General features: G+C 41.5%; 1 protein-coding gene across 6 annotated transcripts in view; it reads right to left on the reverse strand.

Annotated features, from left to right (window-relative positions):
* Positions 1-14,414, reverse strand: part of TPD52 (tumor protein D52) — a 123,048-nt gene that overhangs the window by 73,185 nt on the left and 35,449 nt on the right. For 3 of the 6 annotated variants that reach the window (XM_059862761.1, XM_059862769.1, XM_059862745.1), the window contains 2 exons: positions 11,795-11,843; positions 9,238-10,695 (listed from right to left, as the gene is read on the reverse strand). In XM_059862761.1, the coding sequence (XP_059718744.1) occupies positions 10,579-10,695; positions 11,795-11,843 (166 nt within the window). In that variant the 3' untranslated portion in view covers positions 9,238-10,578. Of the gene's footprint in view, positions 1-7,633; positions 7,808-9,237; positions 10,696-11,794; positions 11,844-13,161; positions 13,223-14,414 lie in introns of those variants that run through there. The other 3 variants (XM_059862783.1, XM_059862778.1, XM_059862753.1) reach the window with 3 other exon arrangements.

The raw sequence follows: 14,414 nt of genomic DNA on the forward strand, positions 1-14,414 counted from the left end.
TACCTTAATTTTTGCATGCAGAACAACTTGTAATTAAAAATATCTCAGCTGTGCAGAGAACAGCTTGAATGTATATATTTGTACATATATTGCCCTCATAATAATGAACAATGTAATACTGTGAACAAAGCACATGTTTAAAAGAGAACCAAATACATGTAGTACTAAACCAGTAAAATACCATGCTGAAAACTACCTTTTGTCTCTCACAATTACACTTTTCAAGAAGGATCATGTAGATCTCAGAAGAAAAAAAAAAATCACAAGAATAGGATTTGGGTGCTGTGCCTAATATTCAACAGGTTTTCCTGAACTGTACTTTTAGTATCAAAACTTCTTTGTTGCCTAGAAATCCCCATTGTTAAAGCTATTTGCAGCTTTTTCTCTATTTGAAGATGGGATGTGTGCTTCTTAACCTTATCATTGAGATGCAGTATACAAACTGTCCTTCAACTCATGAAAGAGCATAATTATTCAGAATACTTTGTAAACATATTTAACTTACCAGTGCCTTACTACATGCTACTAACTCAAGAGTAGCAGGACTGTTCACAAAACAAATGTCAATTTTTTCAATTAACAGACTCATATGTCCAACAACAGATATTGTGCTACCAGAATAAATGCAAATTAAGGTGATTTATTTTTAGTCAATTATGGCTATCCCTGCCCATTATTAGAAAAGTCAAAGGTTTACACTACTGTGTTTGAGTCTGGGCGCTTTTGTATTATAAACAGTGACACACATCACCAAAATTTAAAAAGAAACTTTTTTTTTTTTTCCTGTGACTTTATGTAACTGAGCATGTGCTTAGGAGGAATAGCATAAAACATTAGAGGACATCTGGGGAGGGGAAGGTCAGCCCAGTTGTATCACAAAAATTAATCATCTGCTACTTCTAGATCCTTTTTTGAAACTTTTTCATCAATCAGCTGCCCATTTAAAACCAGAAAGTCATACTGCTAACACACTATAATGCTACCCAAACCCCCAAGGCTTACCCAACAAGTCTTATAAATGTAGAATCTGCTACACTGGTTGACTCAATACCAGCTTCTTTGTGTTTGTAGTAAAAGGAAGGTTTTCCATTTATCTTCACATTTTGACTGGATACACAGCAAAGAAACTGCAAAACAAGACTTTCATAAAGAATTTCAAATGCAGCTTTGAAAATGTGCTGTTGACTAGCCAGGTGGATCATTTACTGAACAACGCTGAGCTAAGATTTTATTTCACAACACAAAATAGCACAGAATTTGGTCACGATAAAGCAGCTTGTTTTTCTTGAAATTTAATAACTTCTATATAGAATTTAAAACATGAAGTGTTTATCTATATATTTCTTTCAAGGATAACTTCATCGCAAACAAATAGACCATTAGCATCTAAATCACAGAAAGTGGGTGAACCTACTGCAATGGATTATGTCAAAAAGAAAATCTAACCAGATGAGCACACACAGTCCTGAGAACAGCCCATGGTGTTTTGAGCCCAGTATCTGCCTTTCTCCATTTATCACTACCCTGCTCTTCCAGGCACTTTTTTTTTTCCAGGTTCCTGGGGGACAGGATGCTGTTTCAATAGTCATAATAGGAGAATAACTGGGCTCTCCCACAGCAGCAGGGGATGTAAATAGCCTGTTGATAATAGTAACCACTAGAAAAGATTTCAATTCCTATTTAACTGTCACATTATGGTTACATCACCTTCTTCCAGGTATCTCACAGGCAGTCAGTCAAGCCCAGGCAGCTGTGATGCACCTCTTTTTCTCCATGACACTGGCAGCCCCAAGACAGTTTAATTTTGGGCATTTCACTCTGACAGCCAGTCACCAAGGCCATATCACCTACCACTCATGGACCCCCAGCAATGCCAAAGCAACCAACTCGCCAACCCAGAGCTATCTGAGGGAGCAAGCTGCAGAGACATCTCCTCCAGAGCTGTGATCTTCATCTTCCTCAAGTCAACTGAGGATTACAGGCCCAGGGCCTTCCCACATGAATCTGTGTCCCTGAGTACATGGCTGTGATAGGCAGCAGTGTTACTCACAATTAAGTCCTCCAAAGGGCAGCATGCATCATTCCTCTGTTGTCCAACATCAGAAGTCCTGCCTACTTCCTTTCAGAGAGAGTTGCTCCAACACCCAACACCGTGTGAGTTTTACAAAATCCTGTCATGCAAGCACTTCTGTCACATGCAAAGCAGGTCATCTGACAGACCCAGCTGTGCCTTCAGCTGGGACAAACCCAAGTCAGAAAAGACAAGTTCTGGTGCCTCAGTAAGAGCATTCACAATACAGAACTGCTCCTTCACAGAGGTCAAAAGAAGGACAAACAGGTTGATTCCTACTGTAATACAAACCAGCATTTCAAGCAGATCCAGCTGAGAGGATGCTGAGAAGGTTGTGACACAATCCTTATTTAGCACGAACCTGAAAGCACCAGGACATGTTCATAGCACAGGCACACATATGCCACAAACCCCACAACTGGCATGTCCCTCTCTCAGTTAGTGAGCAGTTTCCAGCACCTGAATGCTGGCCAGAAGATAATCCACCTAAAACAGTGACCTCTGCACTTGGCATATAACTATATATTTGTAATTAAATATTTGTAATTATTATATTTGTAATTAAACAAAGAATGTTATTTATTAGTTATTTATTAACACTAGCAAAGCACTCCAGTCACATAAAGATTACGGGTATACTAAGAAATATTACAGTATGAAAATTACAAGTGAAAATTGCACTAAATATTAATCAGCATTTTTGCTCTCAAATAACTGCAATTTCACTAAAATCACCTTCTAAATGCTAACTTAGGTGGAAAGACAGATTGAGAGAAATATTTCCCATTGATTATTAGATGAAAATATTTTTTTTTTATTATTTGATTTCAAAACATCCAGTGTCACATACCAGTTTAACTTGAGGATGCCCAGATACTGCATAAGCAAGACAACAACACATTCTTTATAAAGATACCCATGTAGCTTTCAAAAATGTAATTCATTCCTTTTCAATTGTCACTTTTGTGTTTTCGCTTTTAATTTCTCCCCTAAAACATAAACAGATGAAACGGCTTTTTATATGACCTATGAAAATATTTTTTTCATTTTCTTTCTTACTGAATACTGATATTTTATTTTTAAAATACATAGACACCTTCCTCAAATTTACTAACCCTTTCAGCAAAGAATCCGTGGCTAAGTTAATTTAAAAACATGTATGTGCCTAGAAGAATAATCCCTGATCTCTCTCTTTCAGAAATTAGATATTATAATATACTGATACCAATCCAATCCCCTCTATCTGAACTTTAGACAAAATCAGTTACGTTTCTTCTTAACAGATGCTTTCCCTTCAAACACGGTATTCAAGGAATTAAATAGGAAATCCCTCAAGGTGCTGCTTTTGACGCGACATCTGGAAACGAGCAGCGCCCTCTGCTGTGCCGGGCGGGGATGTTCACCCAGCCCCCGGAGCAGCATCCCTGCCCGGCTGGGCCCAGCCAGGCCGAGCCAGGGACTGCAGATCCCTCCTTCTGAGCAAGGACAACTTTCTGCTCGTGGAAGCAGTCCCTGACACGCACCTGATGGTTGTGCCCTGCTACTCTCACGTGAAAACGTCCCAACAGAGCAGCTCCATCACACGGTGACACACAGAGCAGACTGGCAGCGAAGTTCACATAATGACAGCCCGTTTCTACCTAAAAGGACACTTGACAAACTTCACCACTCCCATTTGAAACATTTTTAGACTACTTAGCTCACAGTGAAGGAAAAAATGTCCATTTATTCTTAATTAGTGAGTTTATTCTTACATTTTCTTCAAACTTTGAGCTAACAACACAGCTCAAAAAACATTTCTCTACCTGTATCAAAAATCATCTCATCCTTCCTAAAGACAAGGTCTCCTGTTTTACTCGGCAAGCAGCTTTAAACCATTAATGAAGGTAACACTTAAAGCACTTGGTCCTTCTAAAAGATTTCATTAAGCAATTCCATAGAGAAAAAAAAGAACTTTAAACCTGTCTTTTTTTTTCTTTGTTGTTTATAATGCAAAACTTAAATATAAAAGTGCAGAAGGCAAATGCAGCAAGAAGTGAGTTGCCTGCTGTAGACAAATGTCATATGGGTTTATCAGGATATTTGGCTTACCAAGTTGCTAGCTTTTCAACAGTTTTAATCAACATTTAGGTGCCTTGCCCGTAAGTTTCACTATTAACAAGACAGTAACAACAGAATTGTAAACCGAAGGTGAAAGTTAAAACACAAACCTGAACCCCTATAAAATTACCAACACAGCAGAGACACCAGCAGGCAGTTTTGAGGTAAGGGCAGCAGCATACATTGCTGCAAAAAAAAAAAAAAATCTTAAAGAGCTACATAGGAAAAATACCATTCCTGTGCTTTTTGAATCATCTGAAGACAAACATATGTCAACATACCCATTTATCAAGTTTATTTATATATGCCTAAACTAAGCCACCACCAACCAAATATCAGCCAGTTAATCCAGTTTCAAAATTGAAGGAACAGATGACATAGGAAACCCGTACAGGAACTGTTATCAAGCCTCTTCCCAAAAGAAAGAGAAACACAAAGAATCCAAACACCAGCTCTGGTTCTTACAGGATGAAGCACAGCAAAAGACAGGCAGCACTTGTCAGCTGAGATAAGGAACACAAGTTTTCCTCAGACTTCAGCTCAGGTAAAGGATGAGCAAGATCACATTCCTCCTTCTTTAAAGAGCAGGTCCTACAGTTGCTGGGACCACAGGAAGGGACTGCAAGTAGAGCCACCACAGCCTCTCCCAAGGAAGTATGTGCTTCTCTTAGAAGGATCTTATCAAAAGGGCTTCTAAATATTTGAGTTTCACCATCAGCATCCAGTGCATCCTACCATAAGCATTACCCAGCTTTACCAAAGTAGCATCAGAGCTGCTCCCATCTATGGAAAGTTTATTTACCAAATAACATACTTTCTAGCAATCAAATATCAGCTAAAAGTGGTAACAATGGGATTTCAAGAAAGCTACACTAAATGAACAGATGACACTGCAGTCAGATCCCTTTAATTTCCCTCTTTTTTTATGCCACCTTCCACTGCTAACTCATTCTCACCAAAACCCTCTTCCTCTTCAGTAAACTATTCAAAGAGCAACCTGTTAATTCAAGATTAATAAACATTAATCACACTCAGACTCACTGAGCACTACCTGGGCTGAGAACAGCATGAAAGTAGACTCATAATAATCTTCACCTCATTATTATGCTTTCAACATCACTAGGCACTGCAAAGCAAGCTACTTTCCTTCCTCTGGTTCAAGTGAAAAAGTAGCTCAGCAAAGTGTATAGAAATTCAGAGTTGTGGTCCAGATATTCATTTTAAAACCCTAGTTTGACTTCTACTAATGCATTATTTGTATTTGTGTATGCAATTCACATGTTGTGAATAAAATGTAACATTTGAGGAAGCTAAGAAGCTTTAAAGGCTTGAAAACAATTAATTTATAGATAGAAAGAGATTATGTAGATAGAAAATAATGTTTCCAGCTACTCACTTCAACAGAAAAAGGGGGAAAAAATTAAAATCCCCAAAGTATCATTCAGTATCTGCTACAGCTACATCAAGTGATTCTGTTCCTAAACTCTTCTGTTGGACACCACCTGAGCCCCTGGGTTAGGCAAACCATTGATCTTGGCACAGCCAGCCTTGCAAGTGTGGATCTTCAATGGAAAACAGAATGTTATAGATTATGCAGTAATTTGGGATATCAGGTCTTGGATTCAGTGATAGGCATTTCCAGTTCTACACCTGTGGTACCAAACAAGTCCTGTCATAATAATTCACAGCCTTTATCTCCATATCCTATTGAGCACACTTCAAGTAATCTCAGATACAGGTGTAGTCAAACAGAAATGAAAAAAAGTTACAAAAAGATAATTGTCATGGATAAACACCAGCATCTGGTGGAATCACTTCCACCTGAAGAATAAACAGAGGTCAGGGGTTTTCAGTTTGGAAGAGATTTTCTGGAATATGTCAGTACACACACAGAGCTGTCTTCTGTTTCCCTACCTGTCTGCTAATGGGCACTGTCACAATCTGTGGGAAAAATCAGCATGACAAAACTCAATGCATTGCTAGAGAAAATGATGGTTATTCACAAAATCTCTACATTTATTTTGCCACTCACTCTCTCCCAGGTTCCATACACTCACATTCCCACACCCCTGGATTCCCAACAAGCATCTGGGTAAAACTCATTTGGGTACAACACCAAGGATGAAGGTTGCCAGCTATCAGGGCCTCACCACACCTCTGACATTATTCCTGTTTGGCAATGATGAACTAGATTTTGGACAAATCTTTTACGCCCTCCAGGAGTCAACAGCTGTTGACAGGGTGGTCCTTTCCTCCAGAATTCTACTTACTGCAGCCTCAATAAATAGCAGACTGCTGCTCATCATCTCCCTCTCCAAGACTGGTTCATGGTGGAGTCACAGGAAAACAGATGGCATGTAAGATATGGGACACAATACTGTAACCCTCCTTGTGCACTTCAGGAGCAGGGTCTGCTCCTGATGAATCATTCATGCTGCAGCTTACCAGAGGGCAGGCCTTGCCAAGCACACCATCCTAATTTTACAGCCAAGCACAGCTTCCCAGAGAAGTGTGGGTTTTCACAATAATGTGCAGCATCCTTTCAACCCTTGTCCTGATGTTTCTTATGCTGGCTTCACACACATACAATTCTACAGGTGTTTCATTCATAAAAACCTTTATATTTCCACTAAAAGTCTCTGGAATACTGGTTTAACAGGTCTTTAATCTGACCCAATAAAATCATTAAGAGATTTTCCACATCCTCCCTGCCAGCTTGTAAAAAGCCTGAACACAGCTTTGCCCACGCAGCAGTACCTTGCCTTCTACACAACCAAAACTACTTGCATGCTTTCTACATTACATTTTTGTAGGAGCATCTTAAAAAGAAATAGGAGTTGTCCACGTTTCTGCAGGCTACTTATTATGCAGGGTGAAGTGGTGAGAAGAGAGAATCAGAGTTGTTAGGGTTAGAAAGGACCTCTGGACATCATCCAAGCCAGCCCTCCTGCCAAGGCAGGGTCACCTGGAGCAGGTGACACTGGAATGTGTGGGTTTCTGGGTTTTGAGTGTCTCCAGAGAGGGAGACTCCACAACCTCCCCGGGCAGCCTGGTCCAGTGCTCCGCCACCCTCTGTGCAAAAAAGTCCTTCCTCGTGTTGAGATGAAACTCCTTGTACTTTAGTTTATGGCCACTGCTCCCTATCCTACTAATGTCGCTAGGCACCACTGAAAACATTCTAGCACCATCTTGTTGTCACCTGCCTTTGAGGTATTTATATTCATTGAGGAGATCCCATCTCAGTCTTGTCTTCTCCAGACTGAACAGGCCCAGCTCCCGCAGCCTCCCCTCGTAAGAGAGATGTTCCAGACCTCTCCTCGTCTTTCTAGCCCTCCGCTGCTCCCTCTCCAGCAGCTACTCGTCTCTTTTGTACCGCCGAGACCAGAACCGGACACAGCACTCCAGACGTGGCCGCATTAGGGCCGAGGACGCTGCCCCGGCTCGATCCCCTCGCGCCCTCACCTGCCGGGGACCGGAGCCCGCGGTGCCGCTGCCCGAGTGCTGCTCCGTTCGCTGCGGGGGAGTCTCGGCGGCTCCCGGCGCGGCCCCGCTGGCCCTGCGGACCGCGGGCAGCAGCACCCGCCATGGCCGGGCCGCGCGGCCCCACAGCGCCGCCGCCATCACTGACTGGGGGCGGGGCCTCCGCCGCCCGCGCAGGCGCAGCGCGCGGGGCTGAAGCCAGCGGCGCCATGTTGGGTGAGGGACGGCGGCGCCGCGCTGCCCCCCGGCGACAGCAGCGAGAGCGGGGGACGGAGCTGAAGCCGCGCCAGGGAACGGGTGGGCTGGACACCCGGGGGAGTTTCTTCACGGAAAAGGTAATTACGTATTGCAGTGCCCAGGGAGTCAGCGTCCCTGGAGGTGTTTAAGGAACGACTGGACGTGGCAGGTCATCGAATAACCTGAGTTGGACGGGACTCACAAGGATCAGGGAGTTCAATACCTGATCCTGCACAGAACACCGCAAGAGTCACACCATGCGCCTGAGAGCATTGTCCAAACAATTCTTGAATTCTGTCGAGCTTGGTGTGACCACTTCTCTGGGGAGCCTGTTCCAGTGCCCAAACACCCTCTGCGTGAAAAACCTTCTTGTAATAACCAGCCTGAACATTCCCTGGCACAACCTTCTGCCGTCCCCTCTGGAGCCCCACTTAGTGCCGTGGTCTAGCTGACAAGGCAAGGTGCTGTTTGGCCGTGGGCTGGACTCCCTGCTCTCAGAGGTATTTTCCAGCCTAATTGATTCTGTAATTACTACACCAGCCCTGAAAGCAAAGCTTCAGTGCTCACAGCAGCCCCGAAGCCACCTGCACACGAGGAAAGGAAGCTGTGGGCAGAGGAAGATGCAGCAAAAACTCCTGGAGTGTAATAATGTGTTACAATAAAAAAACTGTCATGTGGCCTTAAAAAAAAAAAAACAAAAAAAAACTTTTCTTCAGAAAACAGAAAGCTCATCTCTGGACTAGATGACCTTTCTCTTTGTCCGTTAGATAAATGAATAAAAGACCCATCCAATAAGGATCATGTTCCAGAAAAACCTGCCCTACATGGTACTGACCCAAAAGAGGAAGAGCTCCATTCTCTCTATACCATTTAATTCTCTGTTCCTTTGTTCAGTTGGAGCTGTCAGAGGCTGAGGGAACATGTCAACCTGTTTTCTGAACTTCACGATGTAACCAGGGCAGTTTAATTTTATGTAGTGGCAGAGCACTGGAACAGTCTGCCAAAGGTCCTGGATTCTCACTCTCTGGAGTGAGAGACATTCAAAACCCACCTAGGCACAGTCCTGTACAACCTGCTCCAGAGGTGAGCCTGCCTCAACAGGGAGTTTGGACTAGATGAACTCCAGAGGTCCCTTACAACCCTAACAATGCTGTGATTTGTAATTTTATGTAAGCCACTAGAAGGCAACCTAGGCTCAGTCTAGAAATGCCAAGCTCAGCCATGCAGAGTCCCAGCAGTACAGTAGTATGTATCAGCACTGCTTTGAACCAAACTTAAAGGACTGCTTCAATTAGAAATGAAATTTCCTTACTTATTTACATTATCCTCCATGTTCACAGGACAATACATTCCTCAGATACACTTTTATTAAGCTTCTCACATTGTAATTAAGCACACATTCTACATCTGACATGCTAGCAAGGTTGTCCAGAGCCAACTTTTTTTCCTCCAGACACCTGTGGCAGTTGAAGTTTCATGGATTTCACACAAATGCAGCAAAACTTGTTTCCAGTTCTAAGCAGGGTGATAAAATGTTCTAACCATGTGGCAGAAACACATAAAACACAAGAACTTTGAGGAGTACAGCAGACAAAACAAGATGTAGGAGGACACATCTTTTAGGAGAGCTATGCTGAGCGATGACACTGTGCACCTCTCAAAACAGACTTCTGGAGCTGGGAACAGGGGTGCTGGCTTAAATACATTAAAAAAGAGAAAGATGGTGTAGCAGATGTTTTCAGGGCTCAGCCTACAAGAGAAACAGCATTAGGCTATAGGAGAAATTCTCTTGATGACTACAAAAGAACCACTTCTGGGGTCAGGCTTATTCTTCTATTCCATGCTTTGTTAGTGTGAATATGACACCACCACGTGTGAATGAATCTATTTGTGACTGGTCCAATGTTCAGAAGAGTGTTATTTTACCACAGTGACATCCTGTACAAAAAACAAGACTGAAAATGCTATGGTGACTGAACCAAACCAGCACTATGAGGCATCCTGCTTCCATCTGCCTTGGTCAGAAGTTTCTGAGGTGGACAATGCACGGACAGATGGGTAAGTTTTACATGTTCTATCACCTATCCACACCTGCTGGATGAGGAACACGTTCAAAAGACAGTACATTCCTACTCGTGTGTGATCCTGCTATAACTTGTGTAAAGCCTGCTGAAACTGAAGTCCTTTCTTTAGCTGGGAGTGATCTTTCCTCCTTGTCCAGTGTCCTAGTCCAGTCTCCCTTGCAGGCAACACTCAACTGAAACAATCACAAGGGAGCAAAGTAACAAGCTTCAGTTTGGCAGCAGCAGTAGATTCATAAGGATTAAGTTGAGCAGTAATTACAGATTGAAAAGAAAATACGTATCCACAGTATCTGTACAATATAATTAACTTCTCAAAAGAGTTTTTTTTCATTGCTATATTTTCAAGGTTGTCTTCAAATTACAGGTAAGTCCTTTAAATGCTTGAAAGGCATAGAAATTCCCCTTCCCACACAAAACCCCAATCAATGTATTTTAGTTTCAAAAATATTTTGAACCCACAAACAAGCTTGGTATCAGTTAATCGGGTGAAATAACTACGTGCTAAATAAAAGCACATCTGGTGGAAAGAGCGCAGAGAATGTTACAAGTGTGCTTGGTTTTTCCTTGCAGCATCTGGCAGTGGGTAGCAGGACAGAGGCAGAAATCTCAGTGGGTCTCATCCTCTGTCTGTTCTGCAATAGTTTCTGTGGCACTGGCATTGGCAGCAGAGTTGAGAACTTCTCCAAAGTCTCCTCCAGCAGGTTTGCTTCCTCCAACTTTAGACTAGAACACAGAGAGACCCCCAACATAGCACAGTAGTTAGTTGGTATGCCAAACATGCTTAACTGTACAAAACCAGTGCGTCTGGTTTAATAACTCCAACAAAGCAGCTTTTCCAGGTCTAGGAGACCTCCACAACATTCTTGAAACAAATCTGTACAGATCTGGCAGGAAACACTCACCAGCAGATTCACACAGTAATCTCCCTTTGATTTTAAGATACACGAAGCAGCCCTTATTCCAGGACTGATTCCAGAGTCCAAAGGTTGACACACCCTCAGTTACAAGTGGATAAAGGTATGAAGCCTTTCAAACCAAGAAATCTTTAAGAGATTCAGAGTTAAAACTCGCTACTTTATTTCTTAAGAAAGAACTTTGGACAGTTTTGAGTCTCAAGGGCAAGTCCTGAGATCTTCAGAGGAGCAGAGCAATTATGTTACTTTCTCCATGTAACATGTTTGCCTTTTCCCTCCCTGGCTCTATGGGACTGCCGAAGTGTTAACATCAATTGGTCGCAAAAGAAGAAGGCCCAGTTCCCCTTGTTCATTGCTTCTCATCCAGTCCAGTGTGCCCAGGAAAAGTCAAATCTGGTTCTGATTACACAGATTAGCTATTTTTGAAGTGAGTTTTTACCTGGAGAAGTTATTAATGGTTGTTTCTGGCACTTGCAGCTTTCAGGAGTGAAGTTAAAATTAAGGTGCAAAGGCCTTTTGTCTTTTATGCCGGAAATGAAAGATGTAGCCCAAAGTATTCCCCTGTGTAGGATACTAGTCCCTAGAAAGGCATGAAATAAAAGCCTAGACAATTCTGGATAACTAGCATTAGATATTAATTATTTTGCATACCTAATACTAGCTGTTTGTGCAGGTTAGCTAGCTATTAGTTCTTCTAAAGGCATCCTCCTGTATGAGGTGCAGGCAGCCCGTTACTTTATTTGCAAATCATTAGGCAGAGAAACTGTTTCCACAGGACTTAAAAAGATGTTCATCGAAATACCTCTTCAACAGTTTACCAGTAACTAAAAAATAGGCTGCCCAAAAAGACTTCCAGTCTTTTCTCCACATCCACAACTGCACAGTCAATAATGTGTTCAATGTCTTACCTTGAAGTTTTCAACTTTTTCCTCAAAGGATTTGAAAGTAGGAGAATTTCTACGAAAATAAAAAAAAAGGATCCACAGAATTAAAACCACATCTAGTTAACCTATAAAATCACAAACCAAGCAGACAATTCCTTTTTCCCAACAGTAACGAGATTTGTTTGGGGCTCTTTCCCTGTTTTAAAGATAGCCTAAAAATAGTTTACATCTGGATCCTCCCAAGTACTACAAAACTAAAATTCAAACATACTTGAATTGCAGGCTCACTTTCATCCTTAGCAACTAAACATTGCCAGGTCCAGCAATAGGATCCTTCCTATCAACATGGATAACTAGCAAGTATTTTAGGTTCAGCTTACTATTCCCAGTAATTTCAAACATGTTTCTGGCTTAAAGCATTTGTTCAGAAAATCTTAGTCATCACTTCTGGTTAGCCTAATACATTATTGCTGAAGAGAGCTCATCAAGTTTTTTTTTACTTTTTACAGTAAAACTAGTTCAGTTTACTTTGCTACATGTTCAATAAATAAAACATGGTTCACAGTGGCATTTTCTGCGAACATATTACATTTAACTGAGACTCCCCCTTGCCTTTAAGTGCCAAAGGCAGCTGTAATTACAAACAGTAAGTTCTGCATACAAAAAGCAGAACAGCTTGGGATTTCCAGTGCTGAGGGCTGGTATATAATTCATTAGGGTCAGAAGACTGGCTTAATGCTCCAAGTAGCTGTTACTGCCACATGCAAATTTGTGCAACACTTTTTCTGCCTTTATGTAGGATGGAAAATGCTTGCCTTCACTGGACCAGGACTAAGGATTACTCAAAAATGTATTATATGAATATTGAAGACAAGGGTGTTTTCCAAAAGAAGCCTACAGCTTTTCTTGGCATTTGTGTAGGACAGCTACACTTAGCTGCACTCTTTTCCCTTTGGAGAGCACACAGTGATACATGCATCAAACTAGACTCTCAGAGGGGGACAGTGCCAGGCAAGTGGAGAAAAAGGCAAGCACCCCAGATCACCAAGAGACTTTTTGTGAAACCACAGGGGCTTTTTCACCCACTTTCATTTTCAAAAGCATATGCCAAGCTACTGCCTTTTAAACTTGGAATCACTCAGTAACATTACACTCAAACAGGCAGGGAAAAGCTGTTACAGTTTTCCAAACAGTAGGGAAATGTCACTTTCCAGATGTTTGATAACCACCTCCGTTAACCAGAAATAAAACAAATTTTATCCTATATGTTAGTACAGGAAATCCATTACAAAGCTGGGTGAGTTTTTTGTTTTTTTTTTATAAAACTGTGTTAGTTGACTTAAGTTCAGTTTGACTTGATTCCACACATGAAAATAAATAAACCAAACAGCTGGATAATGCATACATTACCTCATAATAGGCATACTAATTGAATGTTGTAAGGAGCGTATACTAAATGCCAGCATTAAGAGAAAAGAAAGCAACAAGTTAGTGTAAGTATTACATTGAGAAGAAGTTGGCTTAGAGATCTGACTTCTGTAAACTATCCTTGGTAAACAGCCAAACAGTCTTACACAGTCTTAGTAACTGCTTGGGTTTGCTTTCTTAAATTGCTTAGCCATGCGCACACACACACACACACACACACACACACACACACAAGTACAGAGCAAAAGCTGCAGCAACCTTTTTCTCTTTTAGAAAGATTCAAGTGCCATGCTTGTTAGTACTTGTTTTACTTAGCTGCAACAGTCTGTCTGCTCCTTAAGTTTCTCAAGCAACAGGAGTCATGCTGCATTTACAATTTTGGCAATAGCAAGTAGCAAACACTTGAGAGTCTTATAAATCAGCTAATCTTCCTAATGAAAAAATGATTTCTACATCCAGAAGGCTTCCATTTACATTCAGTACAAGTTTTTTACACTCATCGATACAATTATCTGCTCATCAATCAACAGAAGCAGTCCCATCAGTCAGTATTCAAGGTCGCATCTATGCTGGGAGCAGGATAAAGTCCTGTGTTCTGAAATTCATGGAGGATTTCTATAACCTGCCAGTGTTGTTATAAAGTTACTGTTTGTCTAGCAAGAAAACACATCTACTCCTAGAAGGTAATTGGATACAGATGAAGGAGCTCCTGAATAGCCTCAAAACCACAACCACACATCTAATTTAGTTCCATACAGGAAATCCCTGTTTACTGCAGATACAAACAAGCCTTATATGTTAAATAATTCTTACCAAATACCACGACAGTAACTTAGAATTATTACAAGTGATGATCTCAGGTTTTCTTAACTATATATGGAATGTCAAAATCTGTCTGGGCTTTATGATGCCTTTTAAGAGAATACTTTCCAGGCAGTTGCTGGGGAAGGAGAGGAGGGAAGGGAAACAACTCTCATAAAATGTACCTCCAAACTTACAATTAGCATCTCAGCACAAGCAATGGAAGATACATTCACAGGAGAAAAATGTTCTATATTTATTGCAGAAAAAGTTTTAAGAGATCCTTTATGAGGGCTCATCAGTAAAATGCCATAGAAAAAAAGGTTGGAATCCCCTAAGGCAGATGCACAACTACGGGTTGATTTGTAGTTACAGCATACTGGGAATCAGATACACAAGGCCAGATCCTTTCCTG

This window comes from Haemorhous mexicanus, chromosome 1 (genome assembly GCF_027477595.1).
Source record: "Haemorhous mexicanus isolate bHaeMex1 chromosome 1, bHaeMex1.pri, whole genome shotgun sequence".
Taxonomy (NCBI): domain Eukaryota; kingdom Metazoa; phylum Chordata; class Aves; order Passeriformes; family Fringillidae; genus Haemorhous; species Haemorhous mexicanus.